The sequence below is a fragment of the Bos taurus genome, chromosome 8, assembly GCF_002263795.3.
Source record: "Bos taurus isolate L1 Dominette 01449 registration number 42190680 breed Hereford chromosome 8, ARS-UCD2.0, whole genome shotgun sequence".
NCBI classification, from domain to species: Eukaryota; Metazoa; Chordata; class Mammalia; order Artiodactyla; family Bovidae; genus Bos; species Bos taurus.
In genome coordinates this window covers 36,354,062-36,381,246 of record NC_037335.1, presented here as the reverse complement: position 1 = coordinate 36,381,246, position 27,185 = coordinate 36,354,062, and the positions used below count along the sequence as shown (strand labels likewise).

The window sequence follows — 27,185 nt, the reverse complement described above, 5'->3', positions numbered from 1 at the left end:
TAAGACAGTAAGAGAAAAAAGAAGAACAAAAGCAAAAACCTTTTGAAAGATAAAGACAAAAAGCAGGTGTTCCAGGCTGTCTTCTGCATGTCTGCCACTGTTCTCCAGACCATCTTGACTTTGGTCCGGAACAAGAACAGCTAAGGAAGAAAAAAAATGATCTTTTTTTTTTTTTCTCCAGTTGGACAAAAAAAAAGGAAAAAGAAGAAAAAAGAAAAAGAAAAAAAGGAAAAAGGAAGAAGAAGAAAAGGAAAAAAAGAGGGACAGATGGTACGCTGTGACTGGTCTGTGGTCTAAAGACCTGGATATGCTTTCTTTGAAGCATATCACAACTTAAAGAATCATTTTCATAAAGAAAGAAATGAACAAAACAAAGAGGAGAAGGAAAAAGAAAAGAAAAACTCACAAGATGAGAGTCACCAATCGTAACCAAACAGTACAAAGGAAAATCATAAAGTTGATGGACATTACTGGAATGATTTTGAAAACAGGACAAAGATGAGAGTGATGAAAGGACAGAAAGAATGAGCAAGATCATTCTGTGAACGTTAGTTCAGCACTCTTACCTCTTATTGGTGTACCACCTGGGTGGATAATATGAATGCAAATAAGATTAGAAAGAAGAAGCATTAGTACGAGAAGGAGGAGGCTAGGGCTGGGGAGAAGAATTAAATTAGATTTACAGAATTAAATAAGGTCTTAAAAGAAACTTGAATTACTCTACTGGTAAAACAGGAATATATTAGATAGTATTATTAGATCATAAAAGCAAGTTACATTATACCACAGAGGGCAAAGACCACACTAGGCAGCATTGCCTTTATCAGAGAAGCAAATGAGTTCTTAGGTCTGGGATTATACAGGGTGAGAATTCTATCTTATATGCCTCATATTCTTAAAGAACTAAACAATATTTTTAAAGACAGAATTGGGGAAAATACTGGCTAATCTATTTAAGTATATATATAGATATGCATATATATATACTGTTATAGGAAATACTAAAGACTAACTAGAAACAAACACTGTTCATTGGATATATCTTACACTACTTACATTGCTACATTTGTGTGATATAACTTGTGTATTATTTTATTTTTCTACATAGTGTTCTTACAATAACAGTTCTGTGGATGTGTGAATGTGCACGCCATTAAGGAAATCTTGTGTCTACACTCACAGTTAGTAAAATGCATGCCATGCATTTTATTAATAATAATAATAGTAATCTGAATATGGAAATTAGTGGGGGTGAAGTGCGCTTCAGAACTAAGCACTTACCAATAGATTCTGGAGATTTAAATACGGAGAGAAGAAAGACAGCATAAAAATATTATTATATTCCTTATAATTTGGTACAAATTTTTCAGAGTTAAAGCTTTATTACTAAATCATCTATGTTACAGGTGAATAATTAATTCTTTATTTACAATAACAGAATGCTAATCTACACAATTCTGCTGACAACAAGCAAAAGAGGCAGTTAACAAGACGCTTTAACATCACAGGACAGGTCAAAAGCTGAGAATTCTGGGAAGACAGGCAGTTAAACAACTTAGAATTATATTATCAATATTACTACCCATGCCAAAGTAAACAGCTTACTGTATACATCCCTGTGAAATTACCTAGGGACAGGCTCTAAAAATTAACAGATTTAGAATTATCTCTACTTTTAGTCTAAAGAGAGCAAATGAATAAACTTGGGGTGGGGATGGGAGAGGGAGAAAGGGCAACAGGTAGCAAGAGAGAGAGAGAGGAAGAGAGAGAGAGAGGAAGAGAGAGAGAGAAGCAAAAGCTGGAGTCTACACCAACCAAAAGCAGACTTCTGTAGATCCAGTCACTGGAGGGTTTAAAAATCTTTAGTGTGGGCGCACACTACTGTGGCAAATGTGTACAAAATACTCACTCATAATAATATTATGATAAGATTAATAAAAATCCCCTCCTTTCATTGGTACTTTGTAAAGGACTTTATAAAAAATACATCTGGATACTTATGAGATAACATTTCTGTGTTTTATGTATTAGTGAAAAGAAAGTAGATGTGCCCAAACTTACTAAACTTTGGTAGTTAGATGAGTTAAAATGTTGAGAAGACAGAGAAACACACTTTAATAAAACAGAATCATTTTAGTGTTTAATATGAACATTTTTGATTTTTAATGGATATAACCATTGGAACTCCTTGCAAGTTTTGAATGAAGTCCAATGTTGAAATAAATTTGTTTCAAAAGAAAACAGAAATAAGAAAGAAACAGGAGAAAATGAATCCATCAAATACTGCAGAAGAGCAGTAAACTAAAAAAAAATTATCAAAAATACAGTCACAGCAGTGAGCAATGTGGATTAAACAGAAGCTGCAAAACACGGAGAAGAGAAGAAAGACTCTGAAACAGGTTATGACATCACAGACGTGGACAACACATTAAATAACAGAGAAAGAGAAGAGGGAGAAAAATTAATACCTAAAAAATAAAAATAAATAAAATGAAAATAAAAATAGAGAGAAAACGAAAAAGAAAAACTAAAATTCTCTAGGAGGTCATGGAAACAGTAACAAGACCCTACCTGATCGTAACTGCTTAATACGCCCGTTGTTGTTGCTTGTGTCGACCGGTAAGAAATCTTTGAACCACGTGATTTCTGGATCTGGATTCCCACTGGCTGCACAAAGCATGGTGGCGGTGCGTGTACGCTCAACCACCTTCAGCTGTGGGCCCATATCAATAGTAGGGAAGCCCCGGGGAATTTGATCCTCTGCAAGACAAAAGGTGATACAAACATGTCATGAAGGCAGATACCCAAGATTCAAGAGGTACTGACTGGTAACTTTTCCCATTGTGAGAGTTGGACTGCGAAGAAAGCTGAACGCTGAAGAATTGATGCTTTTGAACTGTGGTGTTGGAGAAGACTCTTGAGAGTCCCTTGGACTGCAAGGACATCTAACCAGTCCATTCTAAAGGAGATCAGTCCTAGGTGTTCTTTGGAAGGACTGATGCTAAAGCTGAAACTCCAGTACTTCGGCCACCTCATGCGAAGAGTTGACTCATTGGAAAAGACTCTGATGCCGGGAGGGATTGGGGGCAGGAGGAGAAGGGGACGACAGAGGATGAGATGGCTGGATGGCATCACTGACTCCATGGATGTGAATTTGAGTGAACTCCGGGAGATGGTGATGCTGCTGTGCTGCAATTCATGGGGTCTTAAAGAGTTGGACACGACTGTGCGACTGAACTGAACTGAACTGAAAAACTAACATAATCCAAGTAGCTTTGCACTTGCACTGTTAGGCTAGTGTATGGTACAATGTTGTTTCTGGCCAGAGGAGTGTAGTCCAGGAAGAGGCCGAAAACCTAACAAATAGCTCAAACATATGATTAAAAACCATGACCAAGAGATGAATCAAGTTCTCTGGCAGCATGGAAGCAGTCATTATACAACGTGTGTCTGAGGAGGTCAGTGAGCACCAAAAGAAAGCTATGAAATGAGCCATTAGGAAAGTCACAATCAGTGTCAGTTCAGTTGCTCAGTCATGCCTGACTCTGTGAGACCCCACGGACTGCAGCATGCCAGGTGTCCCTGTCCATCACCAACTCCCAGAGTTCACTCAAACTCATGTCCATTGAGTCGGGGATGGCATGCAACCATCTCATGCACTGTTGAGTTTTAGGTCAACTTTTTCACTCTCCTCTTTCACTTTCACCAAGACGCTTTTGAGTTCCTCTTCACCTTCTCCCATAAGGGTGGTGTCATCTGCATATCTGAGGTTATTGGTATTTCTCCCGGCAATCTTGATTCCAGCTTGTGCTTCTTCCAGCCCAGCGTTTCTCATGATGTACTCTGCACAGAAGTTAAATACCAGGGTGACAATATACAACCTTGATGTACTCCTTTCCCTATTTGGAACCAGTCTGTTATTCCATGTCCAATTCTAGCTGTTGCTTCCTGACCTGCATACAGATTTCTCAAGAGGCAGGTCAAAAGAGTTCCAGGAAAACATCTTTTTCTGCTTTATTGACTATGTCAAAGCCTTTGACTGTGTGGATCACAACAAACTGTGGAAAATTCTTAAAGGAAAGTCAATTTGTCCAGAAAGAAAGGCACACCAGAAGTACAACTATTCAGAAGGAAACTTTTCCTTGAGGGGAAATCACTGATGTAGCACAGCTAGTTTTAGGAGGGCAGGGACAACAAGCAGGTTAGCTGGACTAACCTATTCCTATTTTAGTCTATTATGGTTTTCTTTTAACTTTCAAGTGAAACTCTATGTGTGTGTGTGTGTGTGTGTGTGTATACATATATATATATATATATATTTTACCCAAGTACAGGTTTATTTAACTTATATGTAGAGTATACCATGAGAAATGCTAGGCTAGAAGAAGCACAAGCTGGAATCAAGATTGCTGGGAGAAATCTCAATAATTTCAGATATACAGATTATCCCACCGTTATGCCAGAAAGTGAAAAGGAACTAAAAAGCCTCCTGATGAAAGCGAAAGAGGAGAGTGAAAAGGTTGGCTTAAAGCTCAGTATTCAGAAAACGAAGATCATGGTATCTTGTCCCATCACTTCATGGGAAATAGATGGGGAAACAGTGAAAACAGCGTCAGACTTTATTTTGGCAGGCTCCAAAATCACTGCAGATGGTGACTGCAGCCATGAAATTAAAAGACGCTTACTCCTTGGAAGAAAAGTTACGACCAACCTAGATAGCATATTCAAAAGCAGAGACGTTACTTTGCCAACAAAGGTCCATCTAGTCAAGGCTATGGTTTTTCCAGTGGTCATGTATGGATGTGAGAGTTGGACTGTGAAGAAAGCTGAGCGCCGAAGAATTGATGCTTTTGAACTGTGGTGTTGGAGAAGACTCTTGAGAGAGCCTTAGACTGCAAGGAGATCCAACCAGTCCATTCTAAAGGAGATCAGCCCTGGGTGTTCTTTGGCAGGAATGATGCTAAAACTGAAACTCCAGTACTTTGGCCACCTCATGTGAAGAGTTGACTCATCGGAAAAGACTCTGATGCTAGGAGGGATTGGGGGCAGGAGGAGAAGGGGACGACAGAGGATGAGATGGCTGGATGGCATCACCGACTCAATGGACGTGAGTTTGAGTGAACTCTGGGAGTTGGTGATGATGAACAGGGAGGCCTGGCATGCTGTGATTCATGGGGACACAAAGAGTGGGACACGACTGAGCGACTGAACTGAACTGAACTGAACAGGTTCAACCTGAATTAATCCCTCGGTAGAGAGTTTTAATTTGTCAGAAAAGTATCTGAAAGTTTCCCTTACAAAAGAAGAAAAGAACAAAAGCAACTCAAGAGTTCAACAAGGAAACATCCATTCCTTGGGGTGAGAGAATACTTTCCTCCATTCCAAAGGCCTGAACCACTTTCAGTCATTAAAAAGTTGAAATGGGTCAATTTTGAATCTTCAACTCATCTAAAGTTCATTTCTCCCTTGCATGCATGCTCAGTCACTAAGTCGTGCCAACTCTTTGTGACCCCATGGATTGTAGCCCATTAGGCTCCTCTGTTCATGGGATTTTCCAGGCAGAGATACTGGACTGGGTTGCTATTTCCCTATCCCTAATCAAAATTTCTCCATATCTTAGATCTTGAGAAACTAAAGTCCTCTTAAGTCCCTCAAGAATGACCCACATTGATATCCTATATGACCAGTTCTTCCAGTCAGTGTTAGAAAGGTATATTCTGTTGAGGCACTGAAGGCATTTTAGTTATATGGGCAATAATATTTGCATTAGAATCTGGCTGTTTGAAGACTATTATGAAACATTTTGACTTTCAAATGGGGCCTGGAGTTGATGTAATCATCACTTCCTCATGACCTTTGATGAACTGTCATCACCCACCAATTGCAAATGACTCAAGAGCACAACCAGTGAGACAAACAGAAACAATCAGACAGGATACCTATCTTCCACTTGGATGTCCCCTACGATTTCTGGAATTATCTTCAGTGTCTTGCTAAACATCCACAATTTCAAAGGAAAAGGTTACATTTTGATGACTCCACTGCCTTGCTGATCAAATCTATGTGTTCTCTACTGTCTCAACATCTAAAGGGTAAATCAAATCTGCGAAATCTGGCTAGTGAAGTCTTTTAAAATCACAGCCCATTTTTCTCAGCCTCTCATGGATAACCTTCCTCAAAGGAAACATTTCTCCTGCCCACACTGAAATTCTCACCATTCCTTATATAAATCATATCCAATGAGTACTCCATCTGTGTCTTGAGAAAGCCACACAATCAAAACCATCTTCATTATAAAGCTTTTCAAAACTCACTCAGACAGACTTAATCTTTTCCTCCTCAGATTAACTGTAGTAGTAAGTACCTAGATGCACTGTCTTGTATTTTTTAAATACTGTTTAGTTTAAATATATGTATATTTGCTTAGTCGTGTCTGACTCTTTGTGACACCATGGACTATAGTCCGCCACGCTCCTCTGACCATGGAATTCCCCAGGCAAGAATACTGGTGTGGGTAGCCATTCCCTTCTCCAGGGGATATTCCCGACCCAGGGATCGAACCAGGGTCTCCAGCATTGCAGGCAGATTCTTTACTGTCTGATCCACCAGGGAATCCAATTTATCTCCTCAGGTTATCCTTCTACAACACAAATTTTCTTCATGCCTCACTTGTATCCAAATCCCTTCCCATAAAGCTAGTCTGAATTGACAGAGTTTGAGAAATCTGTGATGCCCAAGCCTAACTATGAATATATCACAGTGATTATAAAGGTTTCTACCACACATAGTACAAAACTACTTATGGTAGAGAGTTCATCAGAGGAATAGTTCAGAAAGAGGGAAGGAGGTTTTGATCGTGAATAGTAGAAGAATCTCAAAATACTACTCAAGAATAAAGCTCCCAAGAAATGGATAGTATCCTGAACATTAAACCTGGGTGACTATAAGAGAAAATCAGGGGTTAACGGGGAAAAGTAGATTCTAGCTGTCCTACAGCGTGATCTATGAAAAGTCCAAAAAAAGTTGCTGAAGCACTTGGGTTTGACACATAGATTCACAAGAGAATATTTTTCTGTCCCACGGCCAGAGACTAAAAAAGAGTTAACTTCGATGAGCTATTATACATTTTACTTAAGTTGAAAGGCATGGCTCTTTTGAGGAAGCAGCAATACCTTCTGTTTATTTGAATGCTCGTGCGCTGTCAGCCAGACCCACATCTACAATGGACAAGTGCCAGAAAGAGTGGTTAAGAGTGGAATTTCAAGATGATTTTTCAAGGCTCCAAGGAAAGTTTAAAATTACAAATCAGGTAAAGAGCATTTTGAAAATTAGGATATGATACTTTTAATGCCATTTCCTTCTCCAGGGAACTTTCTGACCCAGGGATCAAACCCAGGTCTCCCACATTGTAGACAGACGCTTTACCGTCTGTGCCACCAGGGAAGTCCTTTTAATACTCTATTCCACTTGAATTTCATCAGGCTTTTTCTTTTTTAATGGCTTTAAAGTTTTATTCAGTGTATTTGTAAATCTAAAGCTTAGTTTTAATGTTATTAGGGAGAATAAAGAAAATAAAGAAAAATGCTCAAAAGCACCACAAAATGCACCACACACATTACATTATTAAACATCTCACTTGGCAGCCATTGGTCTGGAATGCTTCAAAGTATAGAATAATTTACCTTGCTGCTGCTGCTAAGTCGTTTCAGTCGTGTCCGACTCTGTGCAACCCCACAGACGGCAGACCACCAGGCTCCCCCGTCCCTGGGATTCTCCAGGCAGGAACACTGGAGTGGGTTGCCATTTCCTTCTCCAATGCATGAAAATGATAAATGAAAGTGAAGTAGCTCAGTCATGTCCGACTCTTAGCGACCCCATGGACTGCAGCCCACCAGGCTCCTCCAACCATGGGATTTTCCAGGCGAGAGTTTACCTTAAGTGCCCCTAAGTCAACTACATGCCTAACTACTTACAGACGAGTTTCTAAAAAAGCTCTTAGAATTTGTTATTGTCAATTTCCATATTTAAAGCAATTGACTTCTGTTAATAAAACAATTACCTTGGGATTCCTAAGCTGTTCCTGTCTTTCCCAGGGCACTGAGTTCCTCCATTGGCATCTAACTACGAGTTACAACAGCATGCATGAACACTGCTCTACCAGTCATTACTGTTCTTCAACAAGTTTGTCTCTCTAGAAAACCATGCCAATATTCTATATACCCATCAGTGGCAAGTGTCAAAGACTTGAGATTGTTGAGCCACTTACTAAAGGCTCTTACCAAAGAAATTTAGAATTAATAACAATTTATAAGAAATGAAGACCTCACCTTGGGGACCACTGATAAAACCGACTTGTGCCCTATGGAAAGCAGTCTAAAATGTCTGCATGACCTTTCTTTTCCGTCTTGGCTCATAAAGAACACTCCAAAGCTCCCTTTCCATAGACACAGTGCACAACAAAGATAATGATTCTTGCATCCTAATCACATGGAGAATGTAAAGAGAGCACCTTTCTTATTGTTAATAAGGGTAATTAAATTCTATCCATCCCCCTTTTGCACAGAACTCCTTTGAATGCATATTCTTCATTAAATTTTCATGAGAAACATCACAATGTAACAGATTTACAGAGCCAGAGCTGTTAGACATTGACAGCTGTGGCTTGTTTCCAATCTGACTGTCAGGTATTTGGCAATAAAACTCAGTATTCAACATAAAATGAACAGTAGAAATGATGAAATTTCTAATTGGTATGCTTATCTCAGTGGGCGTAGTTTGGAAGATGTTAATCTTTTTTTTTTTTTTTTCCATCTCTACATTTATTAGTGATTTATATAAAACTGCCTTGGCCATTTGATTACATCAATTTGACAGATCATCAAATGTACAGTACCAGAAACTTGAGAAAAGAAAAACCCAATATCCTTTATATGTTAAGCACATGAACTTTCACAGGAAAATACAGAATCGAAAATTAACAAATTGTCATTATGTTAGTAGCTTTAAACTTTTACGTGAGTTGAAAAGAAAAACATTTTGTCCTATTCATTAAAGTGCTCATTAAGATTTAAAATGCCTTACTTATCACTGTTCCATATTAATATTCAATCACGTAGAATTAGCTACTAATTCATCAACAATTTAAATCAGACTTGACCTTCACAAAGCCATTCCGTCTGTCATTTTGAGAGGCCATTAAAGGGCAGATTACTACACACTTGTGCTTAGTGAATCGTAGAAGTCATACATATTTTGTTTGGAATGGCAGCTATAATAGACCTGGAGATATAGCACATTCTCTGGATCTGTTTGGGGTCTTAATGAAACATGCTGATATGAAACTTTCAGTTCCATTAAGGAAAGAGAAAAATGAACATCAGCAATTTTCAGAGTTAACTTCCCACTGCTGTGGAACTTTTATTAAAAACCCTTGCCCTCCCCAGAACTTGAAAGGAATATGAGAGGAAAAGAGTCTGACTATTTTTTTTTTTTTTTGGTACGGAATTATGCTTCAGATATCTGTGAATGATCAAGTAATAGCTTTTGCATAATTTGCTCAAACTGCTTTCATTGTTCATCCATAAACAATTTTAATGATGCTTTGCTTTTGTGCCAATTCTGCAAACACTCAATCTCTCTTCTTTGATAGGAAACACAAAACTGAATTGCCTGCTAAGACCACAGCCTCCTTCCAAGGTAGCCAGAAGCAGTTCTTCCTGCCTAATTTTACTAGGACTCAGTGAACTCAATCAGACAGGTGCTTTGACTCTGGTCCCAAATTATTTAAAGAAGTTTTCAGTAAAGGGCTGTTTACCATGATGCCACGTTTCTAATTTATGAATTTATAGCAAACACGTTTATGAAGGAAAAAACATGCCATTTATATCAGCAGTACATTCTTCGAAAAGACATATTAAAAGATGTGCCAAATACACTTGATTGTCTAGGTGTATATACAGAGTAAACAGTTCATAGCGGCCTCTCTTTAAATGCTTTCAAAACTCACAGAGGGCATGGCTATATGTTATTTCCTTTTTCACCATTACAGTATTCATAAACACTTGGAATTAGACATGCTTAGGAAAGTTGGACAACCATGTCTGCATTTATTCATGTGGTATCTCTGAATTTCCACTGGATTTATTTAACAGCATCTTTTTCTTTAAAAAAAAAAAAACACCTTTTTTATAAAGTAACTTTATTTATTTATTGGTTACTACATGATCTGTGAGATCTTAATTACCCAACCAGAGACAAACACAACCCACCACCACACACACCCTGGCACCCACCCCAGCATTGGAAGCGTGGTGTTTTAACCATTGGACCATCAGGAAAATCTCAGTGGCACCTATTTAAACAGTTAATCGTTATTTAATTGTTCTGGGGATAAATTGGTCTTCTCAATTTAAATATAATCTAGGAGGCAAAACTATATTTTGCAGTGTTCATTGCTTAGTTGCTAGGTCATGTCAAAATCTGCAATCCCATGGACTGTATGTAGCCCACTAGGCTGCCCTGTCTATGGGATTTCCCAAAAAGAATACTTGAGTGGATTGCCATTTCCTTCTTTAGGCAATCTTCCTTACCCAGGGATCACACCTGTATGTCCTGCAGGTGGAGTCTTTATCACTGTGCCTATAGGGTCTTCAGTTCAGTTCAGTTCAGTTGTTCAGCTGTGTCTGACTCTTTGCAACTCCATGAATCGAAGCACACCAGGCCTCCCTGTCCATCACCATCTCCCAGACTTCACTCAAACTCATGTCCATCGAGTCGGTGACGCCATCCAGCCATCTCATCCTCTGTCCTCCCCTTCTCCTCCTGCCCCCAATCCCTCCCAGCATCAGAGTCTTTTTCAATGAGTCAACTCTTCCCATGAGGTGGCCAAAGTACTGGAGTTTCACCTTTAGCATCATTCCTTCCAAAAAACACCCAGGGCTGATCTCCTTTAGAATGGACTGGTTGGATCTCCTTGCAGTCCAAGGGACTCTCAAGAGTCTTCTCCAACACCACAGTTCAAAAGCATCAATTCTTTGGTGCTCAGCTTTCTTCACAGTCCAACTCTCACATCCATACATGACCACTGGCAAAAACACAGCCTTGACTAAACGGACCTTTGTTGGTAAAGTAATGTCTCTGCTTTTGAATATGCTATCTGGGTTGGTCATAACTTTTCTTCCAAGGAGTAAGCGTCTTTTAATTTCATGGCTGCAATCACCATCTGCAGTGATTTTGGAGCCCAAAAAGATAAAGTCTGAGACTGTTTCTACTGTTTCCCCATCTATTTCCCATGAAGTGATACGACCAGATGCTATGATCTTCATTTTCTGAATGGTGAGCTTTAAACCAATTTTTTCACTCTCCACTTTCACTTTCATCGAGAGGCTTTTTAGTTCCTCTTCACTTTCTGCCATAAGGGTGGTGTCATCTGCATATCTGAGGTTATTGATATTTCTCCTGGCAATCTTGATTCCAGCTTATGCTTCTTCCAGCCCAGCATTTCTCATGATGTACTGTGCATTTAAGTTAAATAAGCAGGGTGACAATATATAGCCTTGACATATTCCTTTTCCTATTTGGAGCCAGTCTGTTGATGTATGTCCAGTTCTAACTGTTACTTCCTGACCTGAACACAGGTTCCTCAAGAGGCAGGTCAGGTGGTCTGGTATGCCCATCTCTTTCAGAATTGTCCACAGTTGATCGTGATACACACAGTCAAAGGTTTGGCATAGTCAATAAAGCAGAAATAGATGTTTTTCTGGAACTCTCTTGCTTTTTCGGTGATCCAGAGGATGTTGGCAATTTGATCTCTGGTTCCTCTGCCTTTTCTAAAACCACCTTGACCATCAGGAAGTTCACAGTTCATGTATTGCTGAAGCCTAGCTTGGAGAATTTTGAGCATTACTTTACTAGCGTGTGAGATGAGTGCAATCATGTGGTAGTTTGAGCATTCTTTGGCATTGCCTTTCTTTGGGATTGGAATGAAAACTGACCTTTTCCAGTCCTGTGGCCACTGCTGAGTTTTCCAAATTTGCTGACATATTGAGTGCAGCACTTTCACAGCATCATCTTTCAGGATTTGAAATAGCTCAGCTGGAATTCCATCACCTAGCTTTGTCCGTTGATGCTTTCTAAGGCCCACTTGACTTCACATTCTAGGATGTCTGATTCTAGGTGAGTGATCACACCATCGTGATTATCTTGGTTGTGAAGATCTTTTTTGTAGAGTTCTCCTGTGTATTCTTGCAACCTCTTCTTAATATCTTCTGCTTCTGTTAGGTCCATACCCTGTCTGTCCTTTATCGAGCCCATCTTTGCATGAAATGTTCCCTTGGTATCTCCAATTTTCTTGAAGAGATCTCTAGTCTTTCCCATTCTTTTGTTTTCCTCTATTTCTTTGCATTGATCGCCGAGGAAGGCTTTCTTCTCTCTTCTTGTTATTCTTTGGAACTCTGAATCAGAGTTATAAAGACTGCTTATATCTTAAGTAGTACTAAACTTACAAATTCACAAAATAGTTATTAATTCACATTTTTATAGTCATAGGTTTTATTTAATTAGCTAACAACTTTCATTTGAGAGGTTCAATTTATTCCTTTAATTTAGTGCAGTTGTTGCACTGGGAAACACATGGTCAGATCCTGCTTTCTTAAGTTACAGGAAAGCGAAAGGGAAAGTGATAGTCACTCAGTCATGTCTGATTCTTTGTGACTCCATGGACTATAGCCCACTGGGCTGTACTGCGCATGGAATTCTCCATGGCAGAATACTGGAGTGGGTAGCCGTTCCCTTCAGGGGATCTTCCTGACCCAGGAATTGAAACCAGATCACCTGCATTGTAGGGTGGACTCTTTACCATCTGCGCCATCAGGAAAGCCTCATTTTACATTTCCTTCTTATGTTGGTTGTAAGTACCTACAAGTCAAAACGGCAACCACATAACAAAAACCTTAAGTGTGAACACAATGAAACTCAAAAGAACACAATAGAATATGTATCTCTACTGTGCTATCCTATATTTAGAATAATAGGATTCTTGATATTCAAACAAACATTAACATTCAAGTGAATCAGTCAGCTGCATGTGAGGCAGATGCTGGGTCTTCTTTCACTTTCAGGATCAAACTTTTCACAGTGGCTGGATATTTTGAAGCTTTAAAGGCATTCACCTTATAATGTTACAGAAGCACAACTATCTTTTTGAAGGAGGAAAGAGTTGCATAAGGTAAGTTTTTCTTAACCTAAGTCAAGTAGTAGATGGATAGTATGAAGAATATTTTCTTAAATAAAGTGTTATACCCTTTATATATGGTGAAATTCATAGCCACCTGTTAGAGAAACAGTACTAAGATAGAAAAAATCCACTTGAAAAATGTCAATATATATTAATCTTAAGATAGACAAATAAGAAAGTATCTTCAGATTTATGAAAGTTGCATTAGGCTGAAAGAAAATGACCTTCTGAACTACTAGTTTCAAAAATCTACTGGACAGCCAATAGATTGTCATTCATTCTACAGATATTTATTGAAAGCCTTCTCTGTGCAAAGACTGGGTCAGGCACCGGGTATGAAGTAATCCAGAGAATCTCTATATTGCTGTGATTTAATTTTATCTGTAGGATAATTAGATTCTTTGGGAGTAAAAATAGTACCCAACTCATAGACTGGAGATTGAATGAGATAATACATTAAATATTCCTAGTACTGCCTGGCACTAGTGCCTGACATCTAGTAAAATACCAGCTTATATGTACTTACTCTATCCCAAGCTCCCACAAAAGATTTAAATAGAACAGAAGCAAGTGACTGTAAGGCTTGCTATAACAAGAGCTGCAGCAATAAACTAAATGGAAAAAATTTTCTACAAGAATCATAAAGAAACAGGGATTATATAGACATACAGGTGAATTTAGAGGGTGGTGTCTGTGCCAACTAACTTCTTAAAAGCTAGTAAAAAGCCTTCATTTCTCACTCTGAACAAGATTTTAGGCTTTTTGATTAACCAACAGAACAAATAAAACAAATTATATTGTCACTGAATCTGTTCCCCAAAACAAATTTAAAAAATAATACTAAATGTTTGGGACAGCAAAGCTTTGTTGTTAATACTTGGAAGCACCGATACCACTGGAGACTTATTAGGGTTGCTTGAACTAGGCAAGGGTGATACAATAATTACCATTTTTCATAGACACAAAGCAAAGACTCAGCAAAATTGTTACTTGGTCTTGGTTATACACACAGTAAAAAATATTTTTTTCATTTCTTTTAATTCTAAGATTCGGTGTATTTTTACGTCATCATGCATCATGTTTTTTCTATGGCAATTACTGTTCTTTGAATAAATATTCATCATGAACAGTGCCATAACTTAGTTCAGTTCAGTTGCTCAGTGGTGTCCGACTCTTTGCAACCCCATGAATTGCAGCACACCAGGCCTCCCTGTCCATCACCATCTCCCAGACTTCACTCAAACTCATTTCCATCGAGTTGGTGATGCCATCCAGCCATCTCATCCTCTGTCGTCCCCTTCTCCTCCTGCCCTCAATCCCTCCCAGCATCAGAGTCTTTTCCAATGAGTCAACTCTTCGCATGAGGTGGTCAAAGTATTGGAGTTTCACCTTTAGCATCATTCCTGACAAAGAACACCCAGGGCTGATCTCCTTTAGAATGGGCTGGTTGGATCTCCTTGCAGTCTAAGGGACTTTCAAGAGTCTTCTCCGACACCACAGTTCAAAAGCATCAATTCTTTGGCACTCAGCTTTCTTCACAGTCCAACTCTCACATCCATATATGACCACAGGAAAAACCATAGCCTTGACTAGACGGACCTTTGTTGGCAAAATAATGTCTCTGCTTTTGAATATGCTATCTAGGTTGGTCATAACTTTTCTTCCAAGGAGTAAGCGTCTTTTAATTTCATGGCTGCAATCACCATCTGCAGTGATTTTGGAGCCCAAAAAGATAAAGTCTGACACTGTTTCCACTGTTTCCCTATCTATTTCCCATTAAGTGATAGGACTAGATGCCATGATCTTCGTTTTCTGAATGTTGAACTTTAAGCCAACTTTTTCACTCTCCTCTTTCACTTTCATCAAGAGGCTTTTTAGTTTCTCTTCACTTTCTGCCATAAGGGTGGTGTCATCTGCATATCTGAGGTTATTGATATTTCTCCCAGCAATCTTGATTCCAGCTTGTGCTTCTTCCAGCCCAGCATTTCTCATGAAATGAGAAACACATTTTGGAAAACACAACAAAAATAATTCCAAATACGTGGTCATCTTTTATTTTTTTTTTTAAACAGAAAGTACTAATGACTAAAGTTTCATGAGATGTAATAATATTTTCATATAAAAAGGATTCATCGTTTAATATATATCAATTGACTTCTCATTTTTTTAGCACTGGTTCCAGGTAGCAACAGAATTCTGTTATTGTATTAGCCAATAAAATATAGATGAGAAATGGAAGATTATGAAAATGACGATAAATGTCAAACAATTTCCCTACCAAGCTCAGATTCAGCACTGTGCCTATGTCTTTAATCCTTCTATAATTTCTATTTCAGTTATCTATAAACGGTTATAAATGGCAGGAATTCCGTTTGAGCAGACACCCAAAGACAGTACACAAACCAGAGAAGGAGCCAGATTCACACTCAGCAGATCAACCCTATGACCTAACACCACACAGGGGTCTCCTCTGTATTATGGGACAAGGAACGACTACCGAAATGGCTTTGGCTGGGAGAAGAGACAGATCCTGTCTCAGAGGCTGGAAGGCTGAAGGGTTAAGCACATACTTGGAGTATGTGCTACTTTGTTGAACAGCAAATGAGTTTTTAAATCAAAATCTTTCAGAATAAACCACACTATCAGGCTACAAACAAGAATGACTCCCCCCCCCCACCCAGAATACAGTTCCTGAAGATGGGGGAAAACATTTATTACTCTTTTCTTAAAGAAAACAGTGTAAAGGCTTCTTATTCACCATTTCAGATGAGAGCAGGATATAATTTATACTGTTTTGACATCATGACCATTTTATTCAAAATCAATCTTCCTGCAAGTGAACTGAGTAAGAGACTGAAAACAGAAAAGTAAAAGGGAAAAGAAAGAAAAGTTAAATCAATGCTTCCTAGCAAAGTTAGTTAGGTTTCTGGGCCACTATCAAAATGATATGCATACGAATGAAACTGAAAAAATATATATAAATAAAATGGTGTCTAATTTTAGTAAAAGGCTACTCTAAGTCAGAAAGAAATTATTGAAAGCAGGAACAAACTGCCAGTCAATAAATGATATTTCAAATGGAATAATAAATATAAATATAAGGTCTAGTCTTCCAAAGTAATTTTGAACAAGATACAATGAAGATCCTCTTTGAAAATTACTATGTACAGAGGGGTATGCTTGTGTTAATACAGCTATGAATCAATCAGAAAAGCTTTTATTTCTTAGTGGATTTAGGTATCTCTTTATGACCAACCTAGATAGCATACTGAAAAGCAGAGACATTACTTTGCAAACTAAGGTTTGTCTAGTCAAGGCTATGGTTTTTCCTGTGGTCATGTATGGATGCGACAGTTGGACTGTGAAGAAGGCTGAGCGCTGAAGAATTGATGCTTTTGAACTGTGGTGTTGGAGAAGACTCTTGAGAGTCCCTTGGACTGCAAGGAGATCCAACCAGTCCATTCTGAAGGAGATCAGCCCCGGGATTTCTTTGGAAGGAATGATGCTGAAGCTGAAACTCCAGTACTTTGGCCACCTCATGCGAAGAGTTGACTCATTGGAAAAGATTTTGATGCTGGGAGGGATTGGGGGCAAGAGGAGAAGGGGACAACAGAGGATGAGATGACTCTATGGCATCACTGACTCGATGGACGTGAGTCTGAGTGAACTCCGGGAGTTGGTGATGGACAGGGAGGCCTGGCGTGCTGCAATTCATGGGGTCGCGAAGAGTCGGACATGACTAAGCGACTGATCTGATCTGATAAGGATAGTTACTGTGAAAAAGGGTCTCCAAAGATTCCTCAGAAAATAATGCCATGCAAGAATAGGAAATTGGACACTGATAAGCTGATAGGAGTCTCCTTGCTGCTGCTGCTGCTGCTAAGTCACTTTAGTCGTGTCCGACTCTGTGCGACCCCATAGATGGCAGCCCACCAGGCTCCGCCTTCCCTGAGATTCTCCAGGCAAGAACACTAGAGTGGGTTGCCATTTCCTTCTCCAAGTTATGAAAGTGAAAAGTGAAAGGGAAGTTGTTCAGTCCTGTCCAACTCTTCGCGACCCCACAGACTGCAGACTACCAGGCTCCTCCGTCCGTGGGATTTTCCAGGCAAGAGTACTGGAGTGGGGTGCCATCACCTTCTCCAAGGAGTCTCCTTAGCAGCTACTAAATATTCAATGTACTAACAAGCAACACACAGGCATTCCAGAGCAAAGCTTCATTTTCTGAAATAATCTTCACATGTAAAGGAAAGTGTAAGGAATTCTTGGCACAAAGTAAGCAAAGTTATTTAAAAGCAATGTATGCAATTATCCTATAAATCGCAAAGTAATGTCTACTGTCCATGTAGCAGAATACAAACTCAGATTAAATTACACTTTGTGAATGTGATAGCTGCAATTCCACATGGCCTTATGTTAATCCCTACTGTTATTAGTGTCTGGTCTTAGCAAATGATAATACTCTTTTTGATCCAAAATGAATTGAGGGTTGGGAGAGAGGGAAAGGTCTTCCTATTTAGCAACTCTATTAATACTTGGATATTTAAGTAAATATTTAGAAATCAGGGTTATGTATTTATTCCCGGCAATGGAAATCTTACTAAAAATCCAGTAACACCCACTTTCACAAACCTCACTGCTTTCTATTATTAATAATTTATTTTTACTAACAAGTTGTTGTCATGATACTCATCCTCTACTTTGTGCAAATTGTTCTCTATTTTGAACATTAAATTAACCACTTCATATAAATTTGTATTAAAATCACACCAAGAACTTTTTTAAAGGGAAAAAAAGCAAAACTGCATAATAGAGCTAAGGTTCAAGAACTGAATTCCTGTTTGTTGTTTTTGCTTTTAGAAATAGACAAAGGAATAGTAAATATGGAAAGAGAATTCAGTTTGGCTCCTGTCTTCATTCTTTGTTGGCTTTGTAAAAGTTAGGAATTCTAATGAGTTCAAATCAAATAAAGCCAAGGAAAACATCCATCTTGGCTGCCTCACTGTATTGTGGTGAATGCAAATAACAATAAAAAAAATGTTTATGCAATCAAATTTTCCATAAATAAGAAAAGTAGAATGAACTGTGTGGTTTTGGATTCAAATCAGAGGTATCAGTGTGAACTCATGGTTTGCATCCTAATGCAGAAATAAATATTGTTGTGAGTGTGCACATACACACATACATGCACTCCTTATATAAGCTTACCAAACACATTTTCCCTACCTGTGTGAGAAAGTTTTACATAAAAGATGAATTTTTTGATGAGTTTCCTTCCAAGTAAAACATCACCAACTTAAAAACCAGAGTTGTTTCAAAAATCCAAGAGCAGTTTCCTAAGCCAGGGTTTTGCAGTATTTCAGAAATCTACTTTTGCCCTTCTCTCCACCTCTTCACAGTTCGCCCCTTGAACCTACAACACGGTAAAGACAAATGTTCGTCCTCCTTCTGTCTTTAATCATGGATGGGAATGGGGCAAGAAGAGTAAGCACAAAAGTAACATGATTCAGATATGTATAAATAAATTTTCTGAAGACACTATTTCATCATTTAACTCTAGTCAGTAGTATTTCTCACAGTTTTAAAGGCAATCTGTGGCTAGTATTTATTGGAATGGAGAAGACAGATTCTGCAAACAGAGGTAATGACAGTTTTATTTGTAGGGTATTGTGGAAAAAATAATATATATATGGTATTTCACTATAAATAATGAAAACTACAAGGGCACATGAAGAAATCTTTAAAACAGGATGTGTGATTCAAGAATGTGTTATTTATCTACGGAGGAACTCTCCCCCTAAATATAAAACATTTTCTATGTCAAAAGTGAGCCTGAATTTAACACCAACAAATTACCAAAAGGAACTACTTATATCTTTGTCAGTCTTAAGTCTTTGGAAAAACAAGCTGTCAATATGGGAAAACAGCCTAATATATATATATATCATATATATATATATAAAAACTGTTTTCTTTTTTTCAATTTTTGAGCTTTTCTCTCTCTTGATAAAAAATTATCATATAAAGTAACATTACATTTACATGCAAACATAGGATACCTAATTACGCAATAGTTTTGAAATAACAAAAATACAATAGTACTCAGTGGAAGGTCAGACATCTGGAAAATAACCACATAGAAGAAAAACTACCCAAAATGGCCAAAACCATCATCAAAATTTTACATGAAAAGAATCTCATAGTCTTTGTTCCTAGAAGAGGTATCAGGCTTCCACATACAAAATTCTAAATCTTGATTTTCCTTAATACAGAGTTAAACTCATTAAAGTTAGAAAAAGGGCTGCAGGCAAAACTGATGACATATATAAAAACTATGGTCTTTTCCCGAAAAGAAGTAGAAGGTAAAGAAAAGTTTTCCAGCTTGGCTGAAGTGAGTGGGCACTCAAGTGCTTGCAGATGTTTACTGGGTAGATATGCTGTTTAACATCAAATTTTCATGAACACCATTTTAACTGCAGTGTGAAAAATGCACTGTGGCATGGAAAAAGAGAGAGAGAAAGAAAACAAGAAAAAAAAAAGGATGTGAGAGCAAACACCCTCTTCTAACAACACAAGAGATGACCTTATGCATGGACAAAACCAGAATGATTATATACTTTGTAGCCCAAGATGGAGACGCTCTAGATTGTCAGCAAAAACAAGATTGGGAGCTGACTGTACCTCAAATCATGAGCTCCTTATTGCAAAATTCAGATTAAATTGAAGAAAGTAGGGAAGCCCACTAGGCATTCAGGTATGACCTAAATCAAATCCCTTATTATAGAGTGGAGGTGACAATTAGATTTGAGGATCAGATCTGATAGTCAGATAGCCTGAAGAACTATGGACTGAGGATCAAAACATTGTACAGGAGGCGATAACCAAAACCTTCCCCAAGAAAAGGAAATGCAAAAAGGTTGTGTGAGGAGGCCTTACAAATAGCTGTGAAAAGAAGAGAAGCGAAAAGCAAAGGAGAAAAGGAAAGAGACACCCATTTGAATGCAGAGTTCCTAAGAATAGCAAGGAGAGGTAAGAAAGCCTTCCTCAGCAAAAAATCCAAAGAAATAGAGGAAAACAACAGAATGGGAAAGACTAGAGATCTCTTCAAGAAAATCAGAGATACCAAGGGAACATTTCATGTAAAGATGGGCTCAATCAAGGACAGACATGGTAGGGATCAAACAAAAGCAGAAGATATTAAGAAGAGGTTGCAAGAATACACAGAAGAACTGTACAGAAAAGATCTTCACGACCCAGATAATCACGATGGTGTGATCACTGACCTAGAGCCAGACATCCTGGAATGTGAAGTCAAGTGGGGCTTAGAAAGCATCACTATGAACAAAGCTAGTGGAGGTGATGGAATTCCAGTTGAGCTATTTCAAATCCTAAAAGATGATGCTGTGAAAGTGCTGCACTCAGTCTGTCAGCAAATTTGGAAAACTCAGGAGTGGCCACAGGACTGGAAAAGGTTCGTTTTCATTCCAATCCCAAAGAAAGGCAATGCCAAAGAATGCTCAAACTACCACACAATTGCACTCATCTCACACACTACTAAAGTAATGCTTAAAATTCTCCAAGTCAGGCTTCAGCAATATGTGAATGGTGAACTTCCGGATGTTCAAGCCGGTTTTAGAAAAGGCAGAGGAACCAGAGATCAAATTGCCACCATCTGCTGGATTATCGAAAAAGCAGACAGTTCCAGAAAAGCATCTATTTCTGCTTTATTGACTATGCCAAAGCCTTTGACTGTGTGGATCACAATAAACTGTGGAAAATTCTGAAAGAGATGGAAATACCAGACCACCTGACCTGCCTCTTGAGAAACCAGTATTCAGGTCAAGACACAACAGTTAGAACTGGACATGGAACAACAGACTGGTTCCAAATAGGAAAGGGAGTACATCAAGGCTGTATATTGTCACCCTGCTTATTTAACTTATATGCAGAGTACATCATGAGAAATGCCGGGCTGGAGGAAGCACAAGCTGGAATCCAGATTGCTGGGAGAAAGAAATATCAATAACCTCAGCTATGCAGATGACACCACCCTTATGGCAGAAAGTGAAGAGGAACTAAAAAGCCTCTTGATGAAAGTGAAAGTGGAGAGTGAAAAAGTTGGCTTAAAGCTCAACATTCAGAAAACTAAGATCATGGCATCCAGTCCCATCACTTCATGGCAAATAGATGGGGAAACAGTGGCTGATTTTATTTTTCTGGGCTTCAAAATCACTGCAGATGGTGACTGCAGCCATGAAACTGAAAGTTGCTTACTCCTTGGAAGGAAAGTAATGTCCAACCTAGACAGCATATTCAAAAGCAGAGACATTACTTTGCCAACAAAGGTCCGTCTAGTCAAGGCTATGGTTTTTCCAGTGGTCTCGTATGGATGTGAGAGTTGGACTATAAAGAAAGCTAAGCACAGAAGAATTGATGTTTTTAAACTGTGGTGTTGGAGAAGACTCTTGAGAGTCCCTTGGACTTCAAGGAGATCCAACCAGTCCATCCTAAAGGAGATAGGTACTGGGTATTCATTGGAAGGACTGATGTTGAAGCTTATTATTTGGCCATCAAAAACTCCAATATTTGGCTATCTGATGTGAAGAGCTGACTCTCTGGAAAAGACCCTGATGCTAGGAAAGATTGAGCGCAGGACGAGAAGGGATGAGATGGTTGGATGGCATCACCGACTCAATGGATGTGGGTTTGGGTGGACTCTGGGATTTGGTGATGGACAGGGAGGCCTGGCATGCTGTGGTTCATGGAGTCGCAAAGAGTCGGACACGACTCAGCAACTGAACTGAACTGAACTGAGGAGGCCTTACAAATACCTGAGAAAAGAAGGGAAGCTAAAGTCAAAAGGAGGAAAGGTAAAATATACCCATCTGAATGCAGAGTTCCAAAGAATAGCAAAGAGAGATAAGAAAGTCTTCTTAAGTGAACATTGCAAAGGTATAGAAGAAAACAATAGAATGGGAAAGACCAGAGATCTCTTCAAAAAAATTAGAGATAGCAAGAGAATATTTCATGCAAATTTGGGCACAATAAAGGACAGAAATGGTAAGGACTTAATAGAAGCAGAAGACATTAAGCAGAGGTGGCAAGAATACACAGAACTGTACAAAAAAGGTCTTAATGACTGGGATAAACACAATGGTGTGATCACTCACCTAGAACCAGACGTCCTGGAGTGTGAGCTTAAGTGGGTCTTAGGAAGCATTAGTACCAGCAAAGCTAGTGGAGGTGATGGAATTCCAGCTGAGCTATTTCAAAGCCTAAAAGATGATGCTGATGAATTGCTGCACTCAATATGCCAGCAAATTTGGGAAACTCAGCAGTGACTTCAGGACTGGAAAAGGTCAGCTTTCATTCCAATCCCAGTGAAGGGCAATGGCAAAGAATGTTCAAACTACCGCACAACTGTAGTCACTGCACATGTTAGCAAGATTATGCTCAAAATCCTTCAAGTCTGGCTTCAACAGTACTTGAACCGAGAACTTACAGATGTAAAAACTGGATTTAGAAAAGGTAGAGAAACCAGAGATCAAAATGCCAACATCTGCTGGATCACAGAAAAAGCAAGAGAACATCAGAAAAACATCTATTTGGCTTTCATTTACTACGCTAAATCCTTTGACTGTGTGGCTCACAAACTGGAAAATTCTGAAAGAGATGGGAATACCAGACCACCGTACCTGCCTCCTAAGAAACCTGTATGCAGATCAAGAAGCAACAGTTAGAATCAGACATGTAACAGTGGACTGTTTCAAAATTGGCAAAGAGTACATCAAGACTGTATATTGTCACCTTGTTTATTTAACTTCTATGCAGAGTACATTATGTGAAATACTGGGCTGGATGCATCACAAGCTAGAATCAAGATTGCCAGGAGAAATATCAATAGCCTCAGATCTGCAGATGATACCACCTTAATGACAGAAAGCAAAGAGTAAGTAAAGAACCTCTTGATGAAGGTGAACAAAGAGAGTGAAAAAGCTGGCTTAAAACTCAACATTCAAAAACTAAGATCATGGCATCTGGTTTGGCATGTCCCATTACTTCATGGCAAATACCTGAGGAAAAAGTGGAAACAGTGACAGATTTTACTTTCTGGACTCCAATATCTATGGTGCATCATGACTGCAGCATGAAATTAAAAGATGCTGCTTGCTCCCTGGAAGGAAAGTTATAACAAACCTATACAGAGTATTCAAAAGCAGAGATATCACTTTGTCAACAAAGGTCCATCTAGTCAAAGCCATGGTTTTTCCATTAGTCATGTATGGACTTGAGAGTTGGACCGTAAAGAAGGCTGAGCACTAAAGAACTGATACTTTCAAACTGTGGTGCTGGAAAAGACCCTTGAGAGTTCCTTGGACTGCAAGGAGATCAAACCAGTCAATCCTAAAGGTAATCAACCCTGAATATTCACTGGAAGGACAGATGGTAAAATATAACTGACAAAATTTATAAGATATTTAAAGTGTACATCATCCTGATACTTGATATAGGCATAAACTGTGAGAGTTGAGATAGGCTGAAGGCAATTTTTACAGGGCTTGGTGATACTCAAAGGATGAGGGATGATGAAGAATTATCAAGTTTGGTTTTCTAAAAACATGTGATGATTTGTGTAATAGATTACCAGGCATTTCTCCCCTAGGTAACAATGGCAAACATCTGAGGGACCTATGCAAGAGCATCTTTCCCTGGAAACTGGACTCCTGTTTTTTTCTTTACCAGTAAGGCAATGGCAACCCACTCCAGTACTCTTGCCTGGAAAAGCCCATGGACAGAGGAGCCTGGTGGGCTGCAGTCCATGGGGTCGTGAAGAGTTGGACACGACTGAGCGACTTCAGTTTCACTTTGACTTTTCACTTTTCACTTTCATGCATTGGAGAAGGAAATGGCAACCCACTCCAGTGTTCTTACCTGGAGAATCCCAGGGACGGGGGAGCCTGGTGGGCTGCCGTCTATGGGGTCGCACAGAGTCGGACACGACTGAAGCAACTTAGCAGCAGCATAGGCACCCCTGGGGTGGAGCACAGCACCAACCACAGAGTAACTATATTCACCAGATGAACACTGACACACCTTCACTTTCATGAACTGATAGAAGGGGCTGGTATATTAAGTCATTTGTCTCAGGGTAAAGGCAGTAAATGACTTTGTCTGCATACACACACAAGCTTAGCCCTCTCACCAGCAGCATACTGGTAGCTCCCTGGCCATTAGTCTAGATGGGTTGGAGATATAAATGGTTTGTACCAATTTCCCTCACCAACTCAATCCCTGCACACAAGACAGACGAGCATGCCAGCAGGGTTTCTGTCTAGCCAGAGAAGAAACTCACTAAATATCAGAGTATGACAGTCAATGTCCTTTGAATAAAAGGGAAAGCACTTTTGAGTTACACTCCTATGAAGACATGCCATTAAGACTTATCTTAAACATAAAGTTGTTGCATTTTAATACGCTGCACACCAATTAAACAGATACTAGTTTCCAGCGACAAGATACTCACTAGCATTACAATAAACCTTTTTCTTACATAATGACAACAACGAGAGTTGTTCATTTTCATTTAGTTGCAAGAGACTGACATATTGGTATAACTTTAAGAAACATACAGTCTCTAATTCCTTAACAAAGTGACAGCAACTTGACAAGTGAAAAAGTTATCTCAGTCTTGAATTCACTAGCATAGAAAGCCAACCTATCCTCCAGTTCTTCGCACAGCACAAGTGGATGGTTTCATGTTTACTGCAAGACAAATGCTCTTTCAATTGCTCAGTGATCATGGCTATGAGGCTGCTGAGTAAATAATGTGTGTGCATTGACAAAAGGAAGTGAGAATGTGTACTTTCAGCCACTGATCCCTAAAATAACCAGTGCAATTTAGGTGCTTATTGTTATAGAGAGAAAATAATATACAAAACAGCTTTGTAAAATGAGCATGACAGGTTTCATGGGCAAATTATAAACAAATTGGCAAATTTTATAGCTTTTCAGGAATTAACTCAGAAGCATATAAAATATAATCAAAAGTGTTTACTCAGTGGGGGGAAAAATAGGTATTTTCCATTTCTTTTTTTTTTTTTCTAGTGGCTATCACAGCCCTTGCCTCCAGTGCTTGTGACTTGGTCTTGAAAGTGCACAGACCATTGTTTACTGAATACCAATGGGGCAGAGCAGAGGAACTTTGATGTTGGAATCCTGACTGATTTGCCAAGAGCAGCCAAGTCACCCAGTAAAGACAATCTTTGGTGACACTTACATAAGCCTAAGCTAATTTCCTGAAATATGACGAGTGAAATTCTAGCAAAAAAAAAAAACTTTCTAGGATATCAGTTATCTTGATGGGTTTGGATATGATTGAGATTTAAGGACATCCAAGCACACATTACCATTGTTTTTGAAATGGTTTTCCTGTTTTAAGACAAAAGAAATGAAGCAGAAAATTTAAGACTAGGTTGGCTCACCTTCACCTCTTTTACTCCCAGACATGAATTCTTCCTTCATATTTTGAATTCATTTCCTGGCAGATAATATTTGACTTTTTTTTTCTTTGTAATTTGGCCACATATTGTGATTTGTAGGATCTTAGTTCACTGATGAGAGATCGAACCTAGACACTGGCAGTGAAAATACCAAGTCCTAACCACTGGACTGCCAGGGAATACCTGGAAATATTTGTCTTAATATTTATTTGTCACATATGTCAAGAAGCCTACTGTTTGTTCAAACATAAGGTGACACATTTCTGACTGATCATTTAACTGCTAGTCATTATGTATAATCCATGGCAGGGCTTGTGAGAGGTACCTGGATTGCAGAATCCCTACTGTATTAATGAGAAAAAGTCTTCCTTCTGAGTTATTCTTCAAAAGGCAGACATTAAATGGAAAATTCCTTACTAAAATTATTTATGAATTGTAGAATATTAGATAATTCTCAGGGGAACTATGCCATGCTGATAAAATACCTGATACTAGCCCCTATGACAGAGTCAGTGGTAACAAATCTTATCAGAGTGATTTTCAGAAGAAAATGGCTAAGCAGATCAACTAAAGTCAAAGTCACGCCTTTTGGTAGATACTCTGATGTGTTTGACTGTTTCCGTGACTGCTTCTATAGACATTACCTCATTCACTTACCAGAGTTCATGTGCTTCAATGATGACTGATCAAATGGTGTTGTGTGGAGGTCTTTTGTTTTAAACTTAACAAAATTTAAAAGTAGGATGGACACTTGCTATAAATTCTTACTGGTTTTTCAGGTTCAAGTTTTGATATTCATACTTTATAGCACAGATTGTTACTTGCCTTAATTTCTCACGAATCCTATTTTAGGACAGATCCAACCTACTTCATACAAACCCAAGCTGAAATTACGGGTGCTTTCACTATAAGCTTTAACAGAGAGGGTGGCTGACCTATCCAAGTACTTATTACCACCTTTCCTGATTTTCTTAAGAAGATGGGCAAAATTGGCTTTTACAGAGGGCAGTGTTAGAATTTGAAACTTCATTTAACCAACCAGATAGTCTTGCTTTAATCTATACTTATCAAGTCTTCGAACCTCACACTGATGGACAAAGCCTATGACAGGTTGACCAGAGAGACAATGACTGCAGATAATTAGCCAAAAGAATCCAACTTCATCTATTTCCCCACATAACATAAAAATAATCATTTGATTATCAAGAGGATCAGAGCCCAGGATACCAGAACAATTTTCTATTGATTGCTGGAGAATAAATCTTCCTAAGTTTTCCTTGGGTATTATTCCCCAGCTTACACTGAGGTACTTTAATCAACAAGTGTCCTGTGAAGTTGCAGAGAATTAATCATGCCAATGACGAAGAGAATATTCTTTACAACATGACAATGTCCTTGTTCTGAAGAACTATGTAAGAAATCTTCCCCCCACTGGTTTCAGTCTCAGGAACAGT

At 38.8% G+C, this 27,185-nt stretch overlaps 1 protein-coding gene across 21 annotated transcripts in view; it reads right to left on the bottom strand.

The window, feature by feature from the left end:
• Positions 1 to 27,185, bottom strand: part of PTPRD (protein tyrosine phosphatase receptor type D) — a 2,536,342-nt gene that overhangs the window by 222,500 nt on the left and 2,286,657 nt on the right. For 16 of the 21 annotated variants that reach the window (XM_059889411.1, XM_059889419.1, XM_059889414.1 and 13 more), the window contains 2 exons: positions 2,572 to 2,760; positions 567 to 584 (listed from right to left, as the gene is read on the bottom strand). In XM_059889411.1, the coding sequence (XP_059745394.1) occupies positions 567 to 584; positions 2,572 to 2,760 (207 nt within the window). The remainder of the gene's footprint in view (positions 1 to 566; positions 585 to 2,571; positions 2,761 to 27,185) is intronic. The other 5 variants (XM_059889416.1, XM_059889430.1, XM_059889423.1 and 2 more) reach the window with 1 other exon arrangement.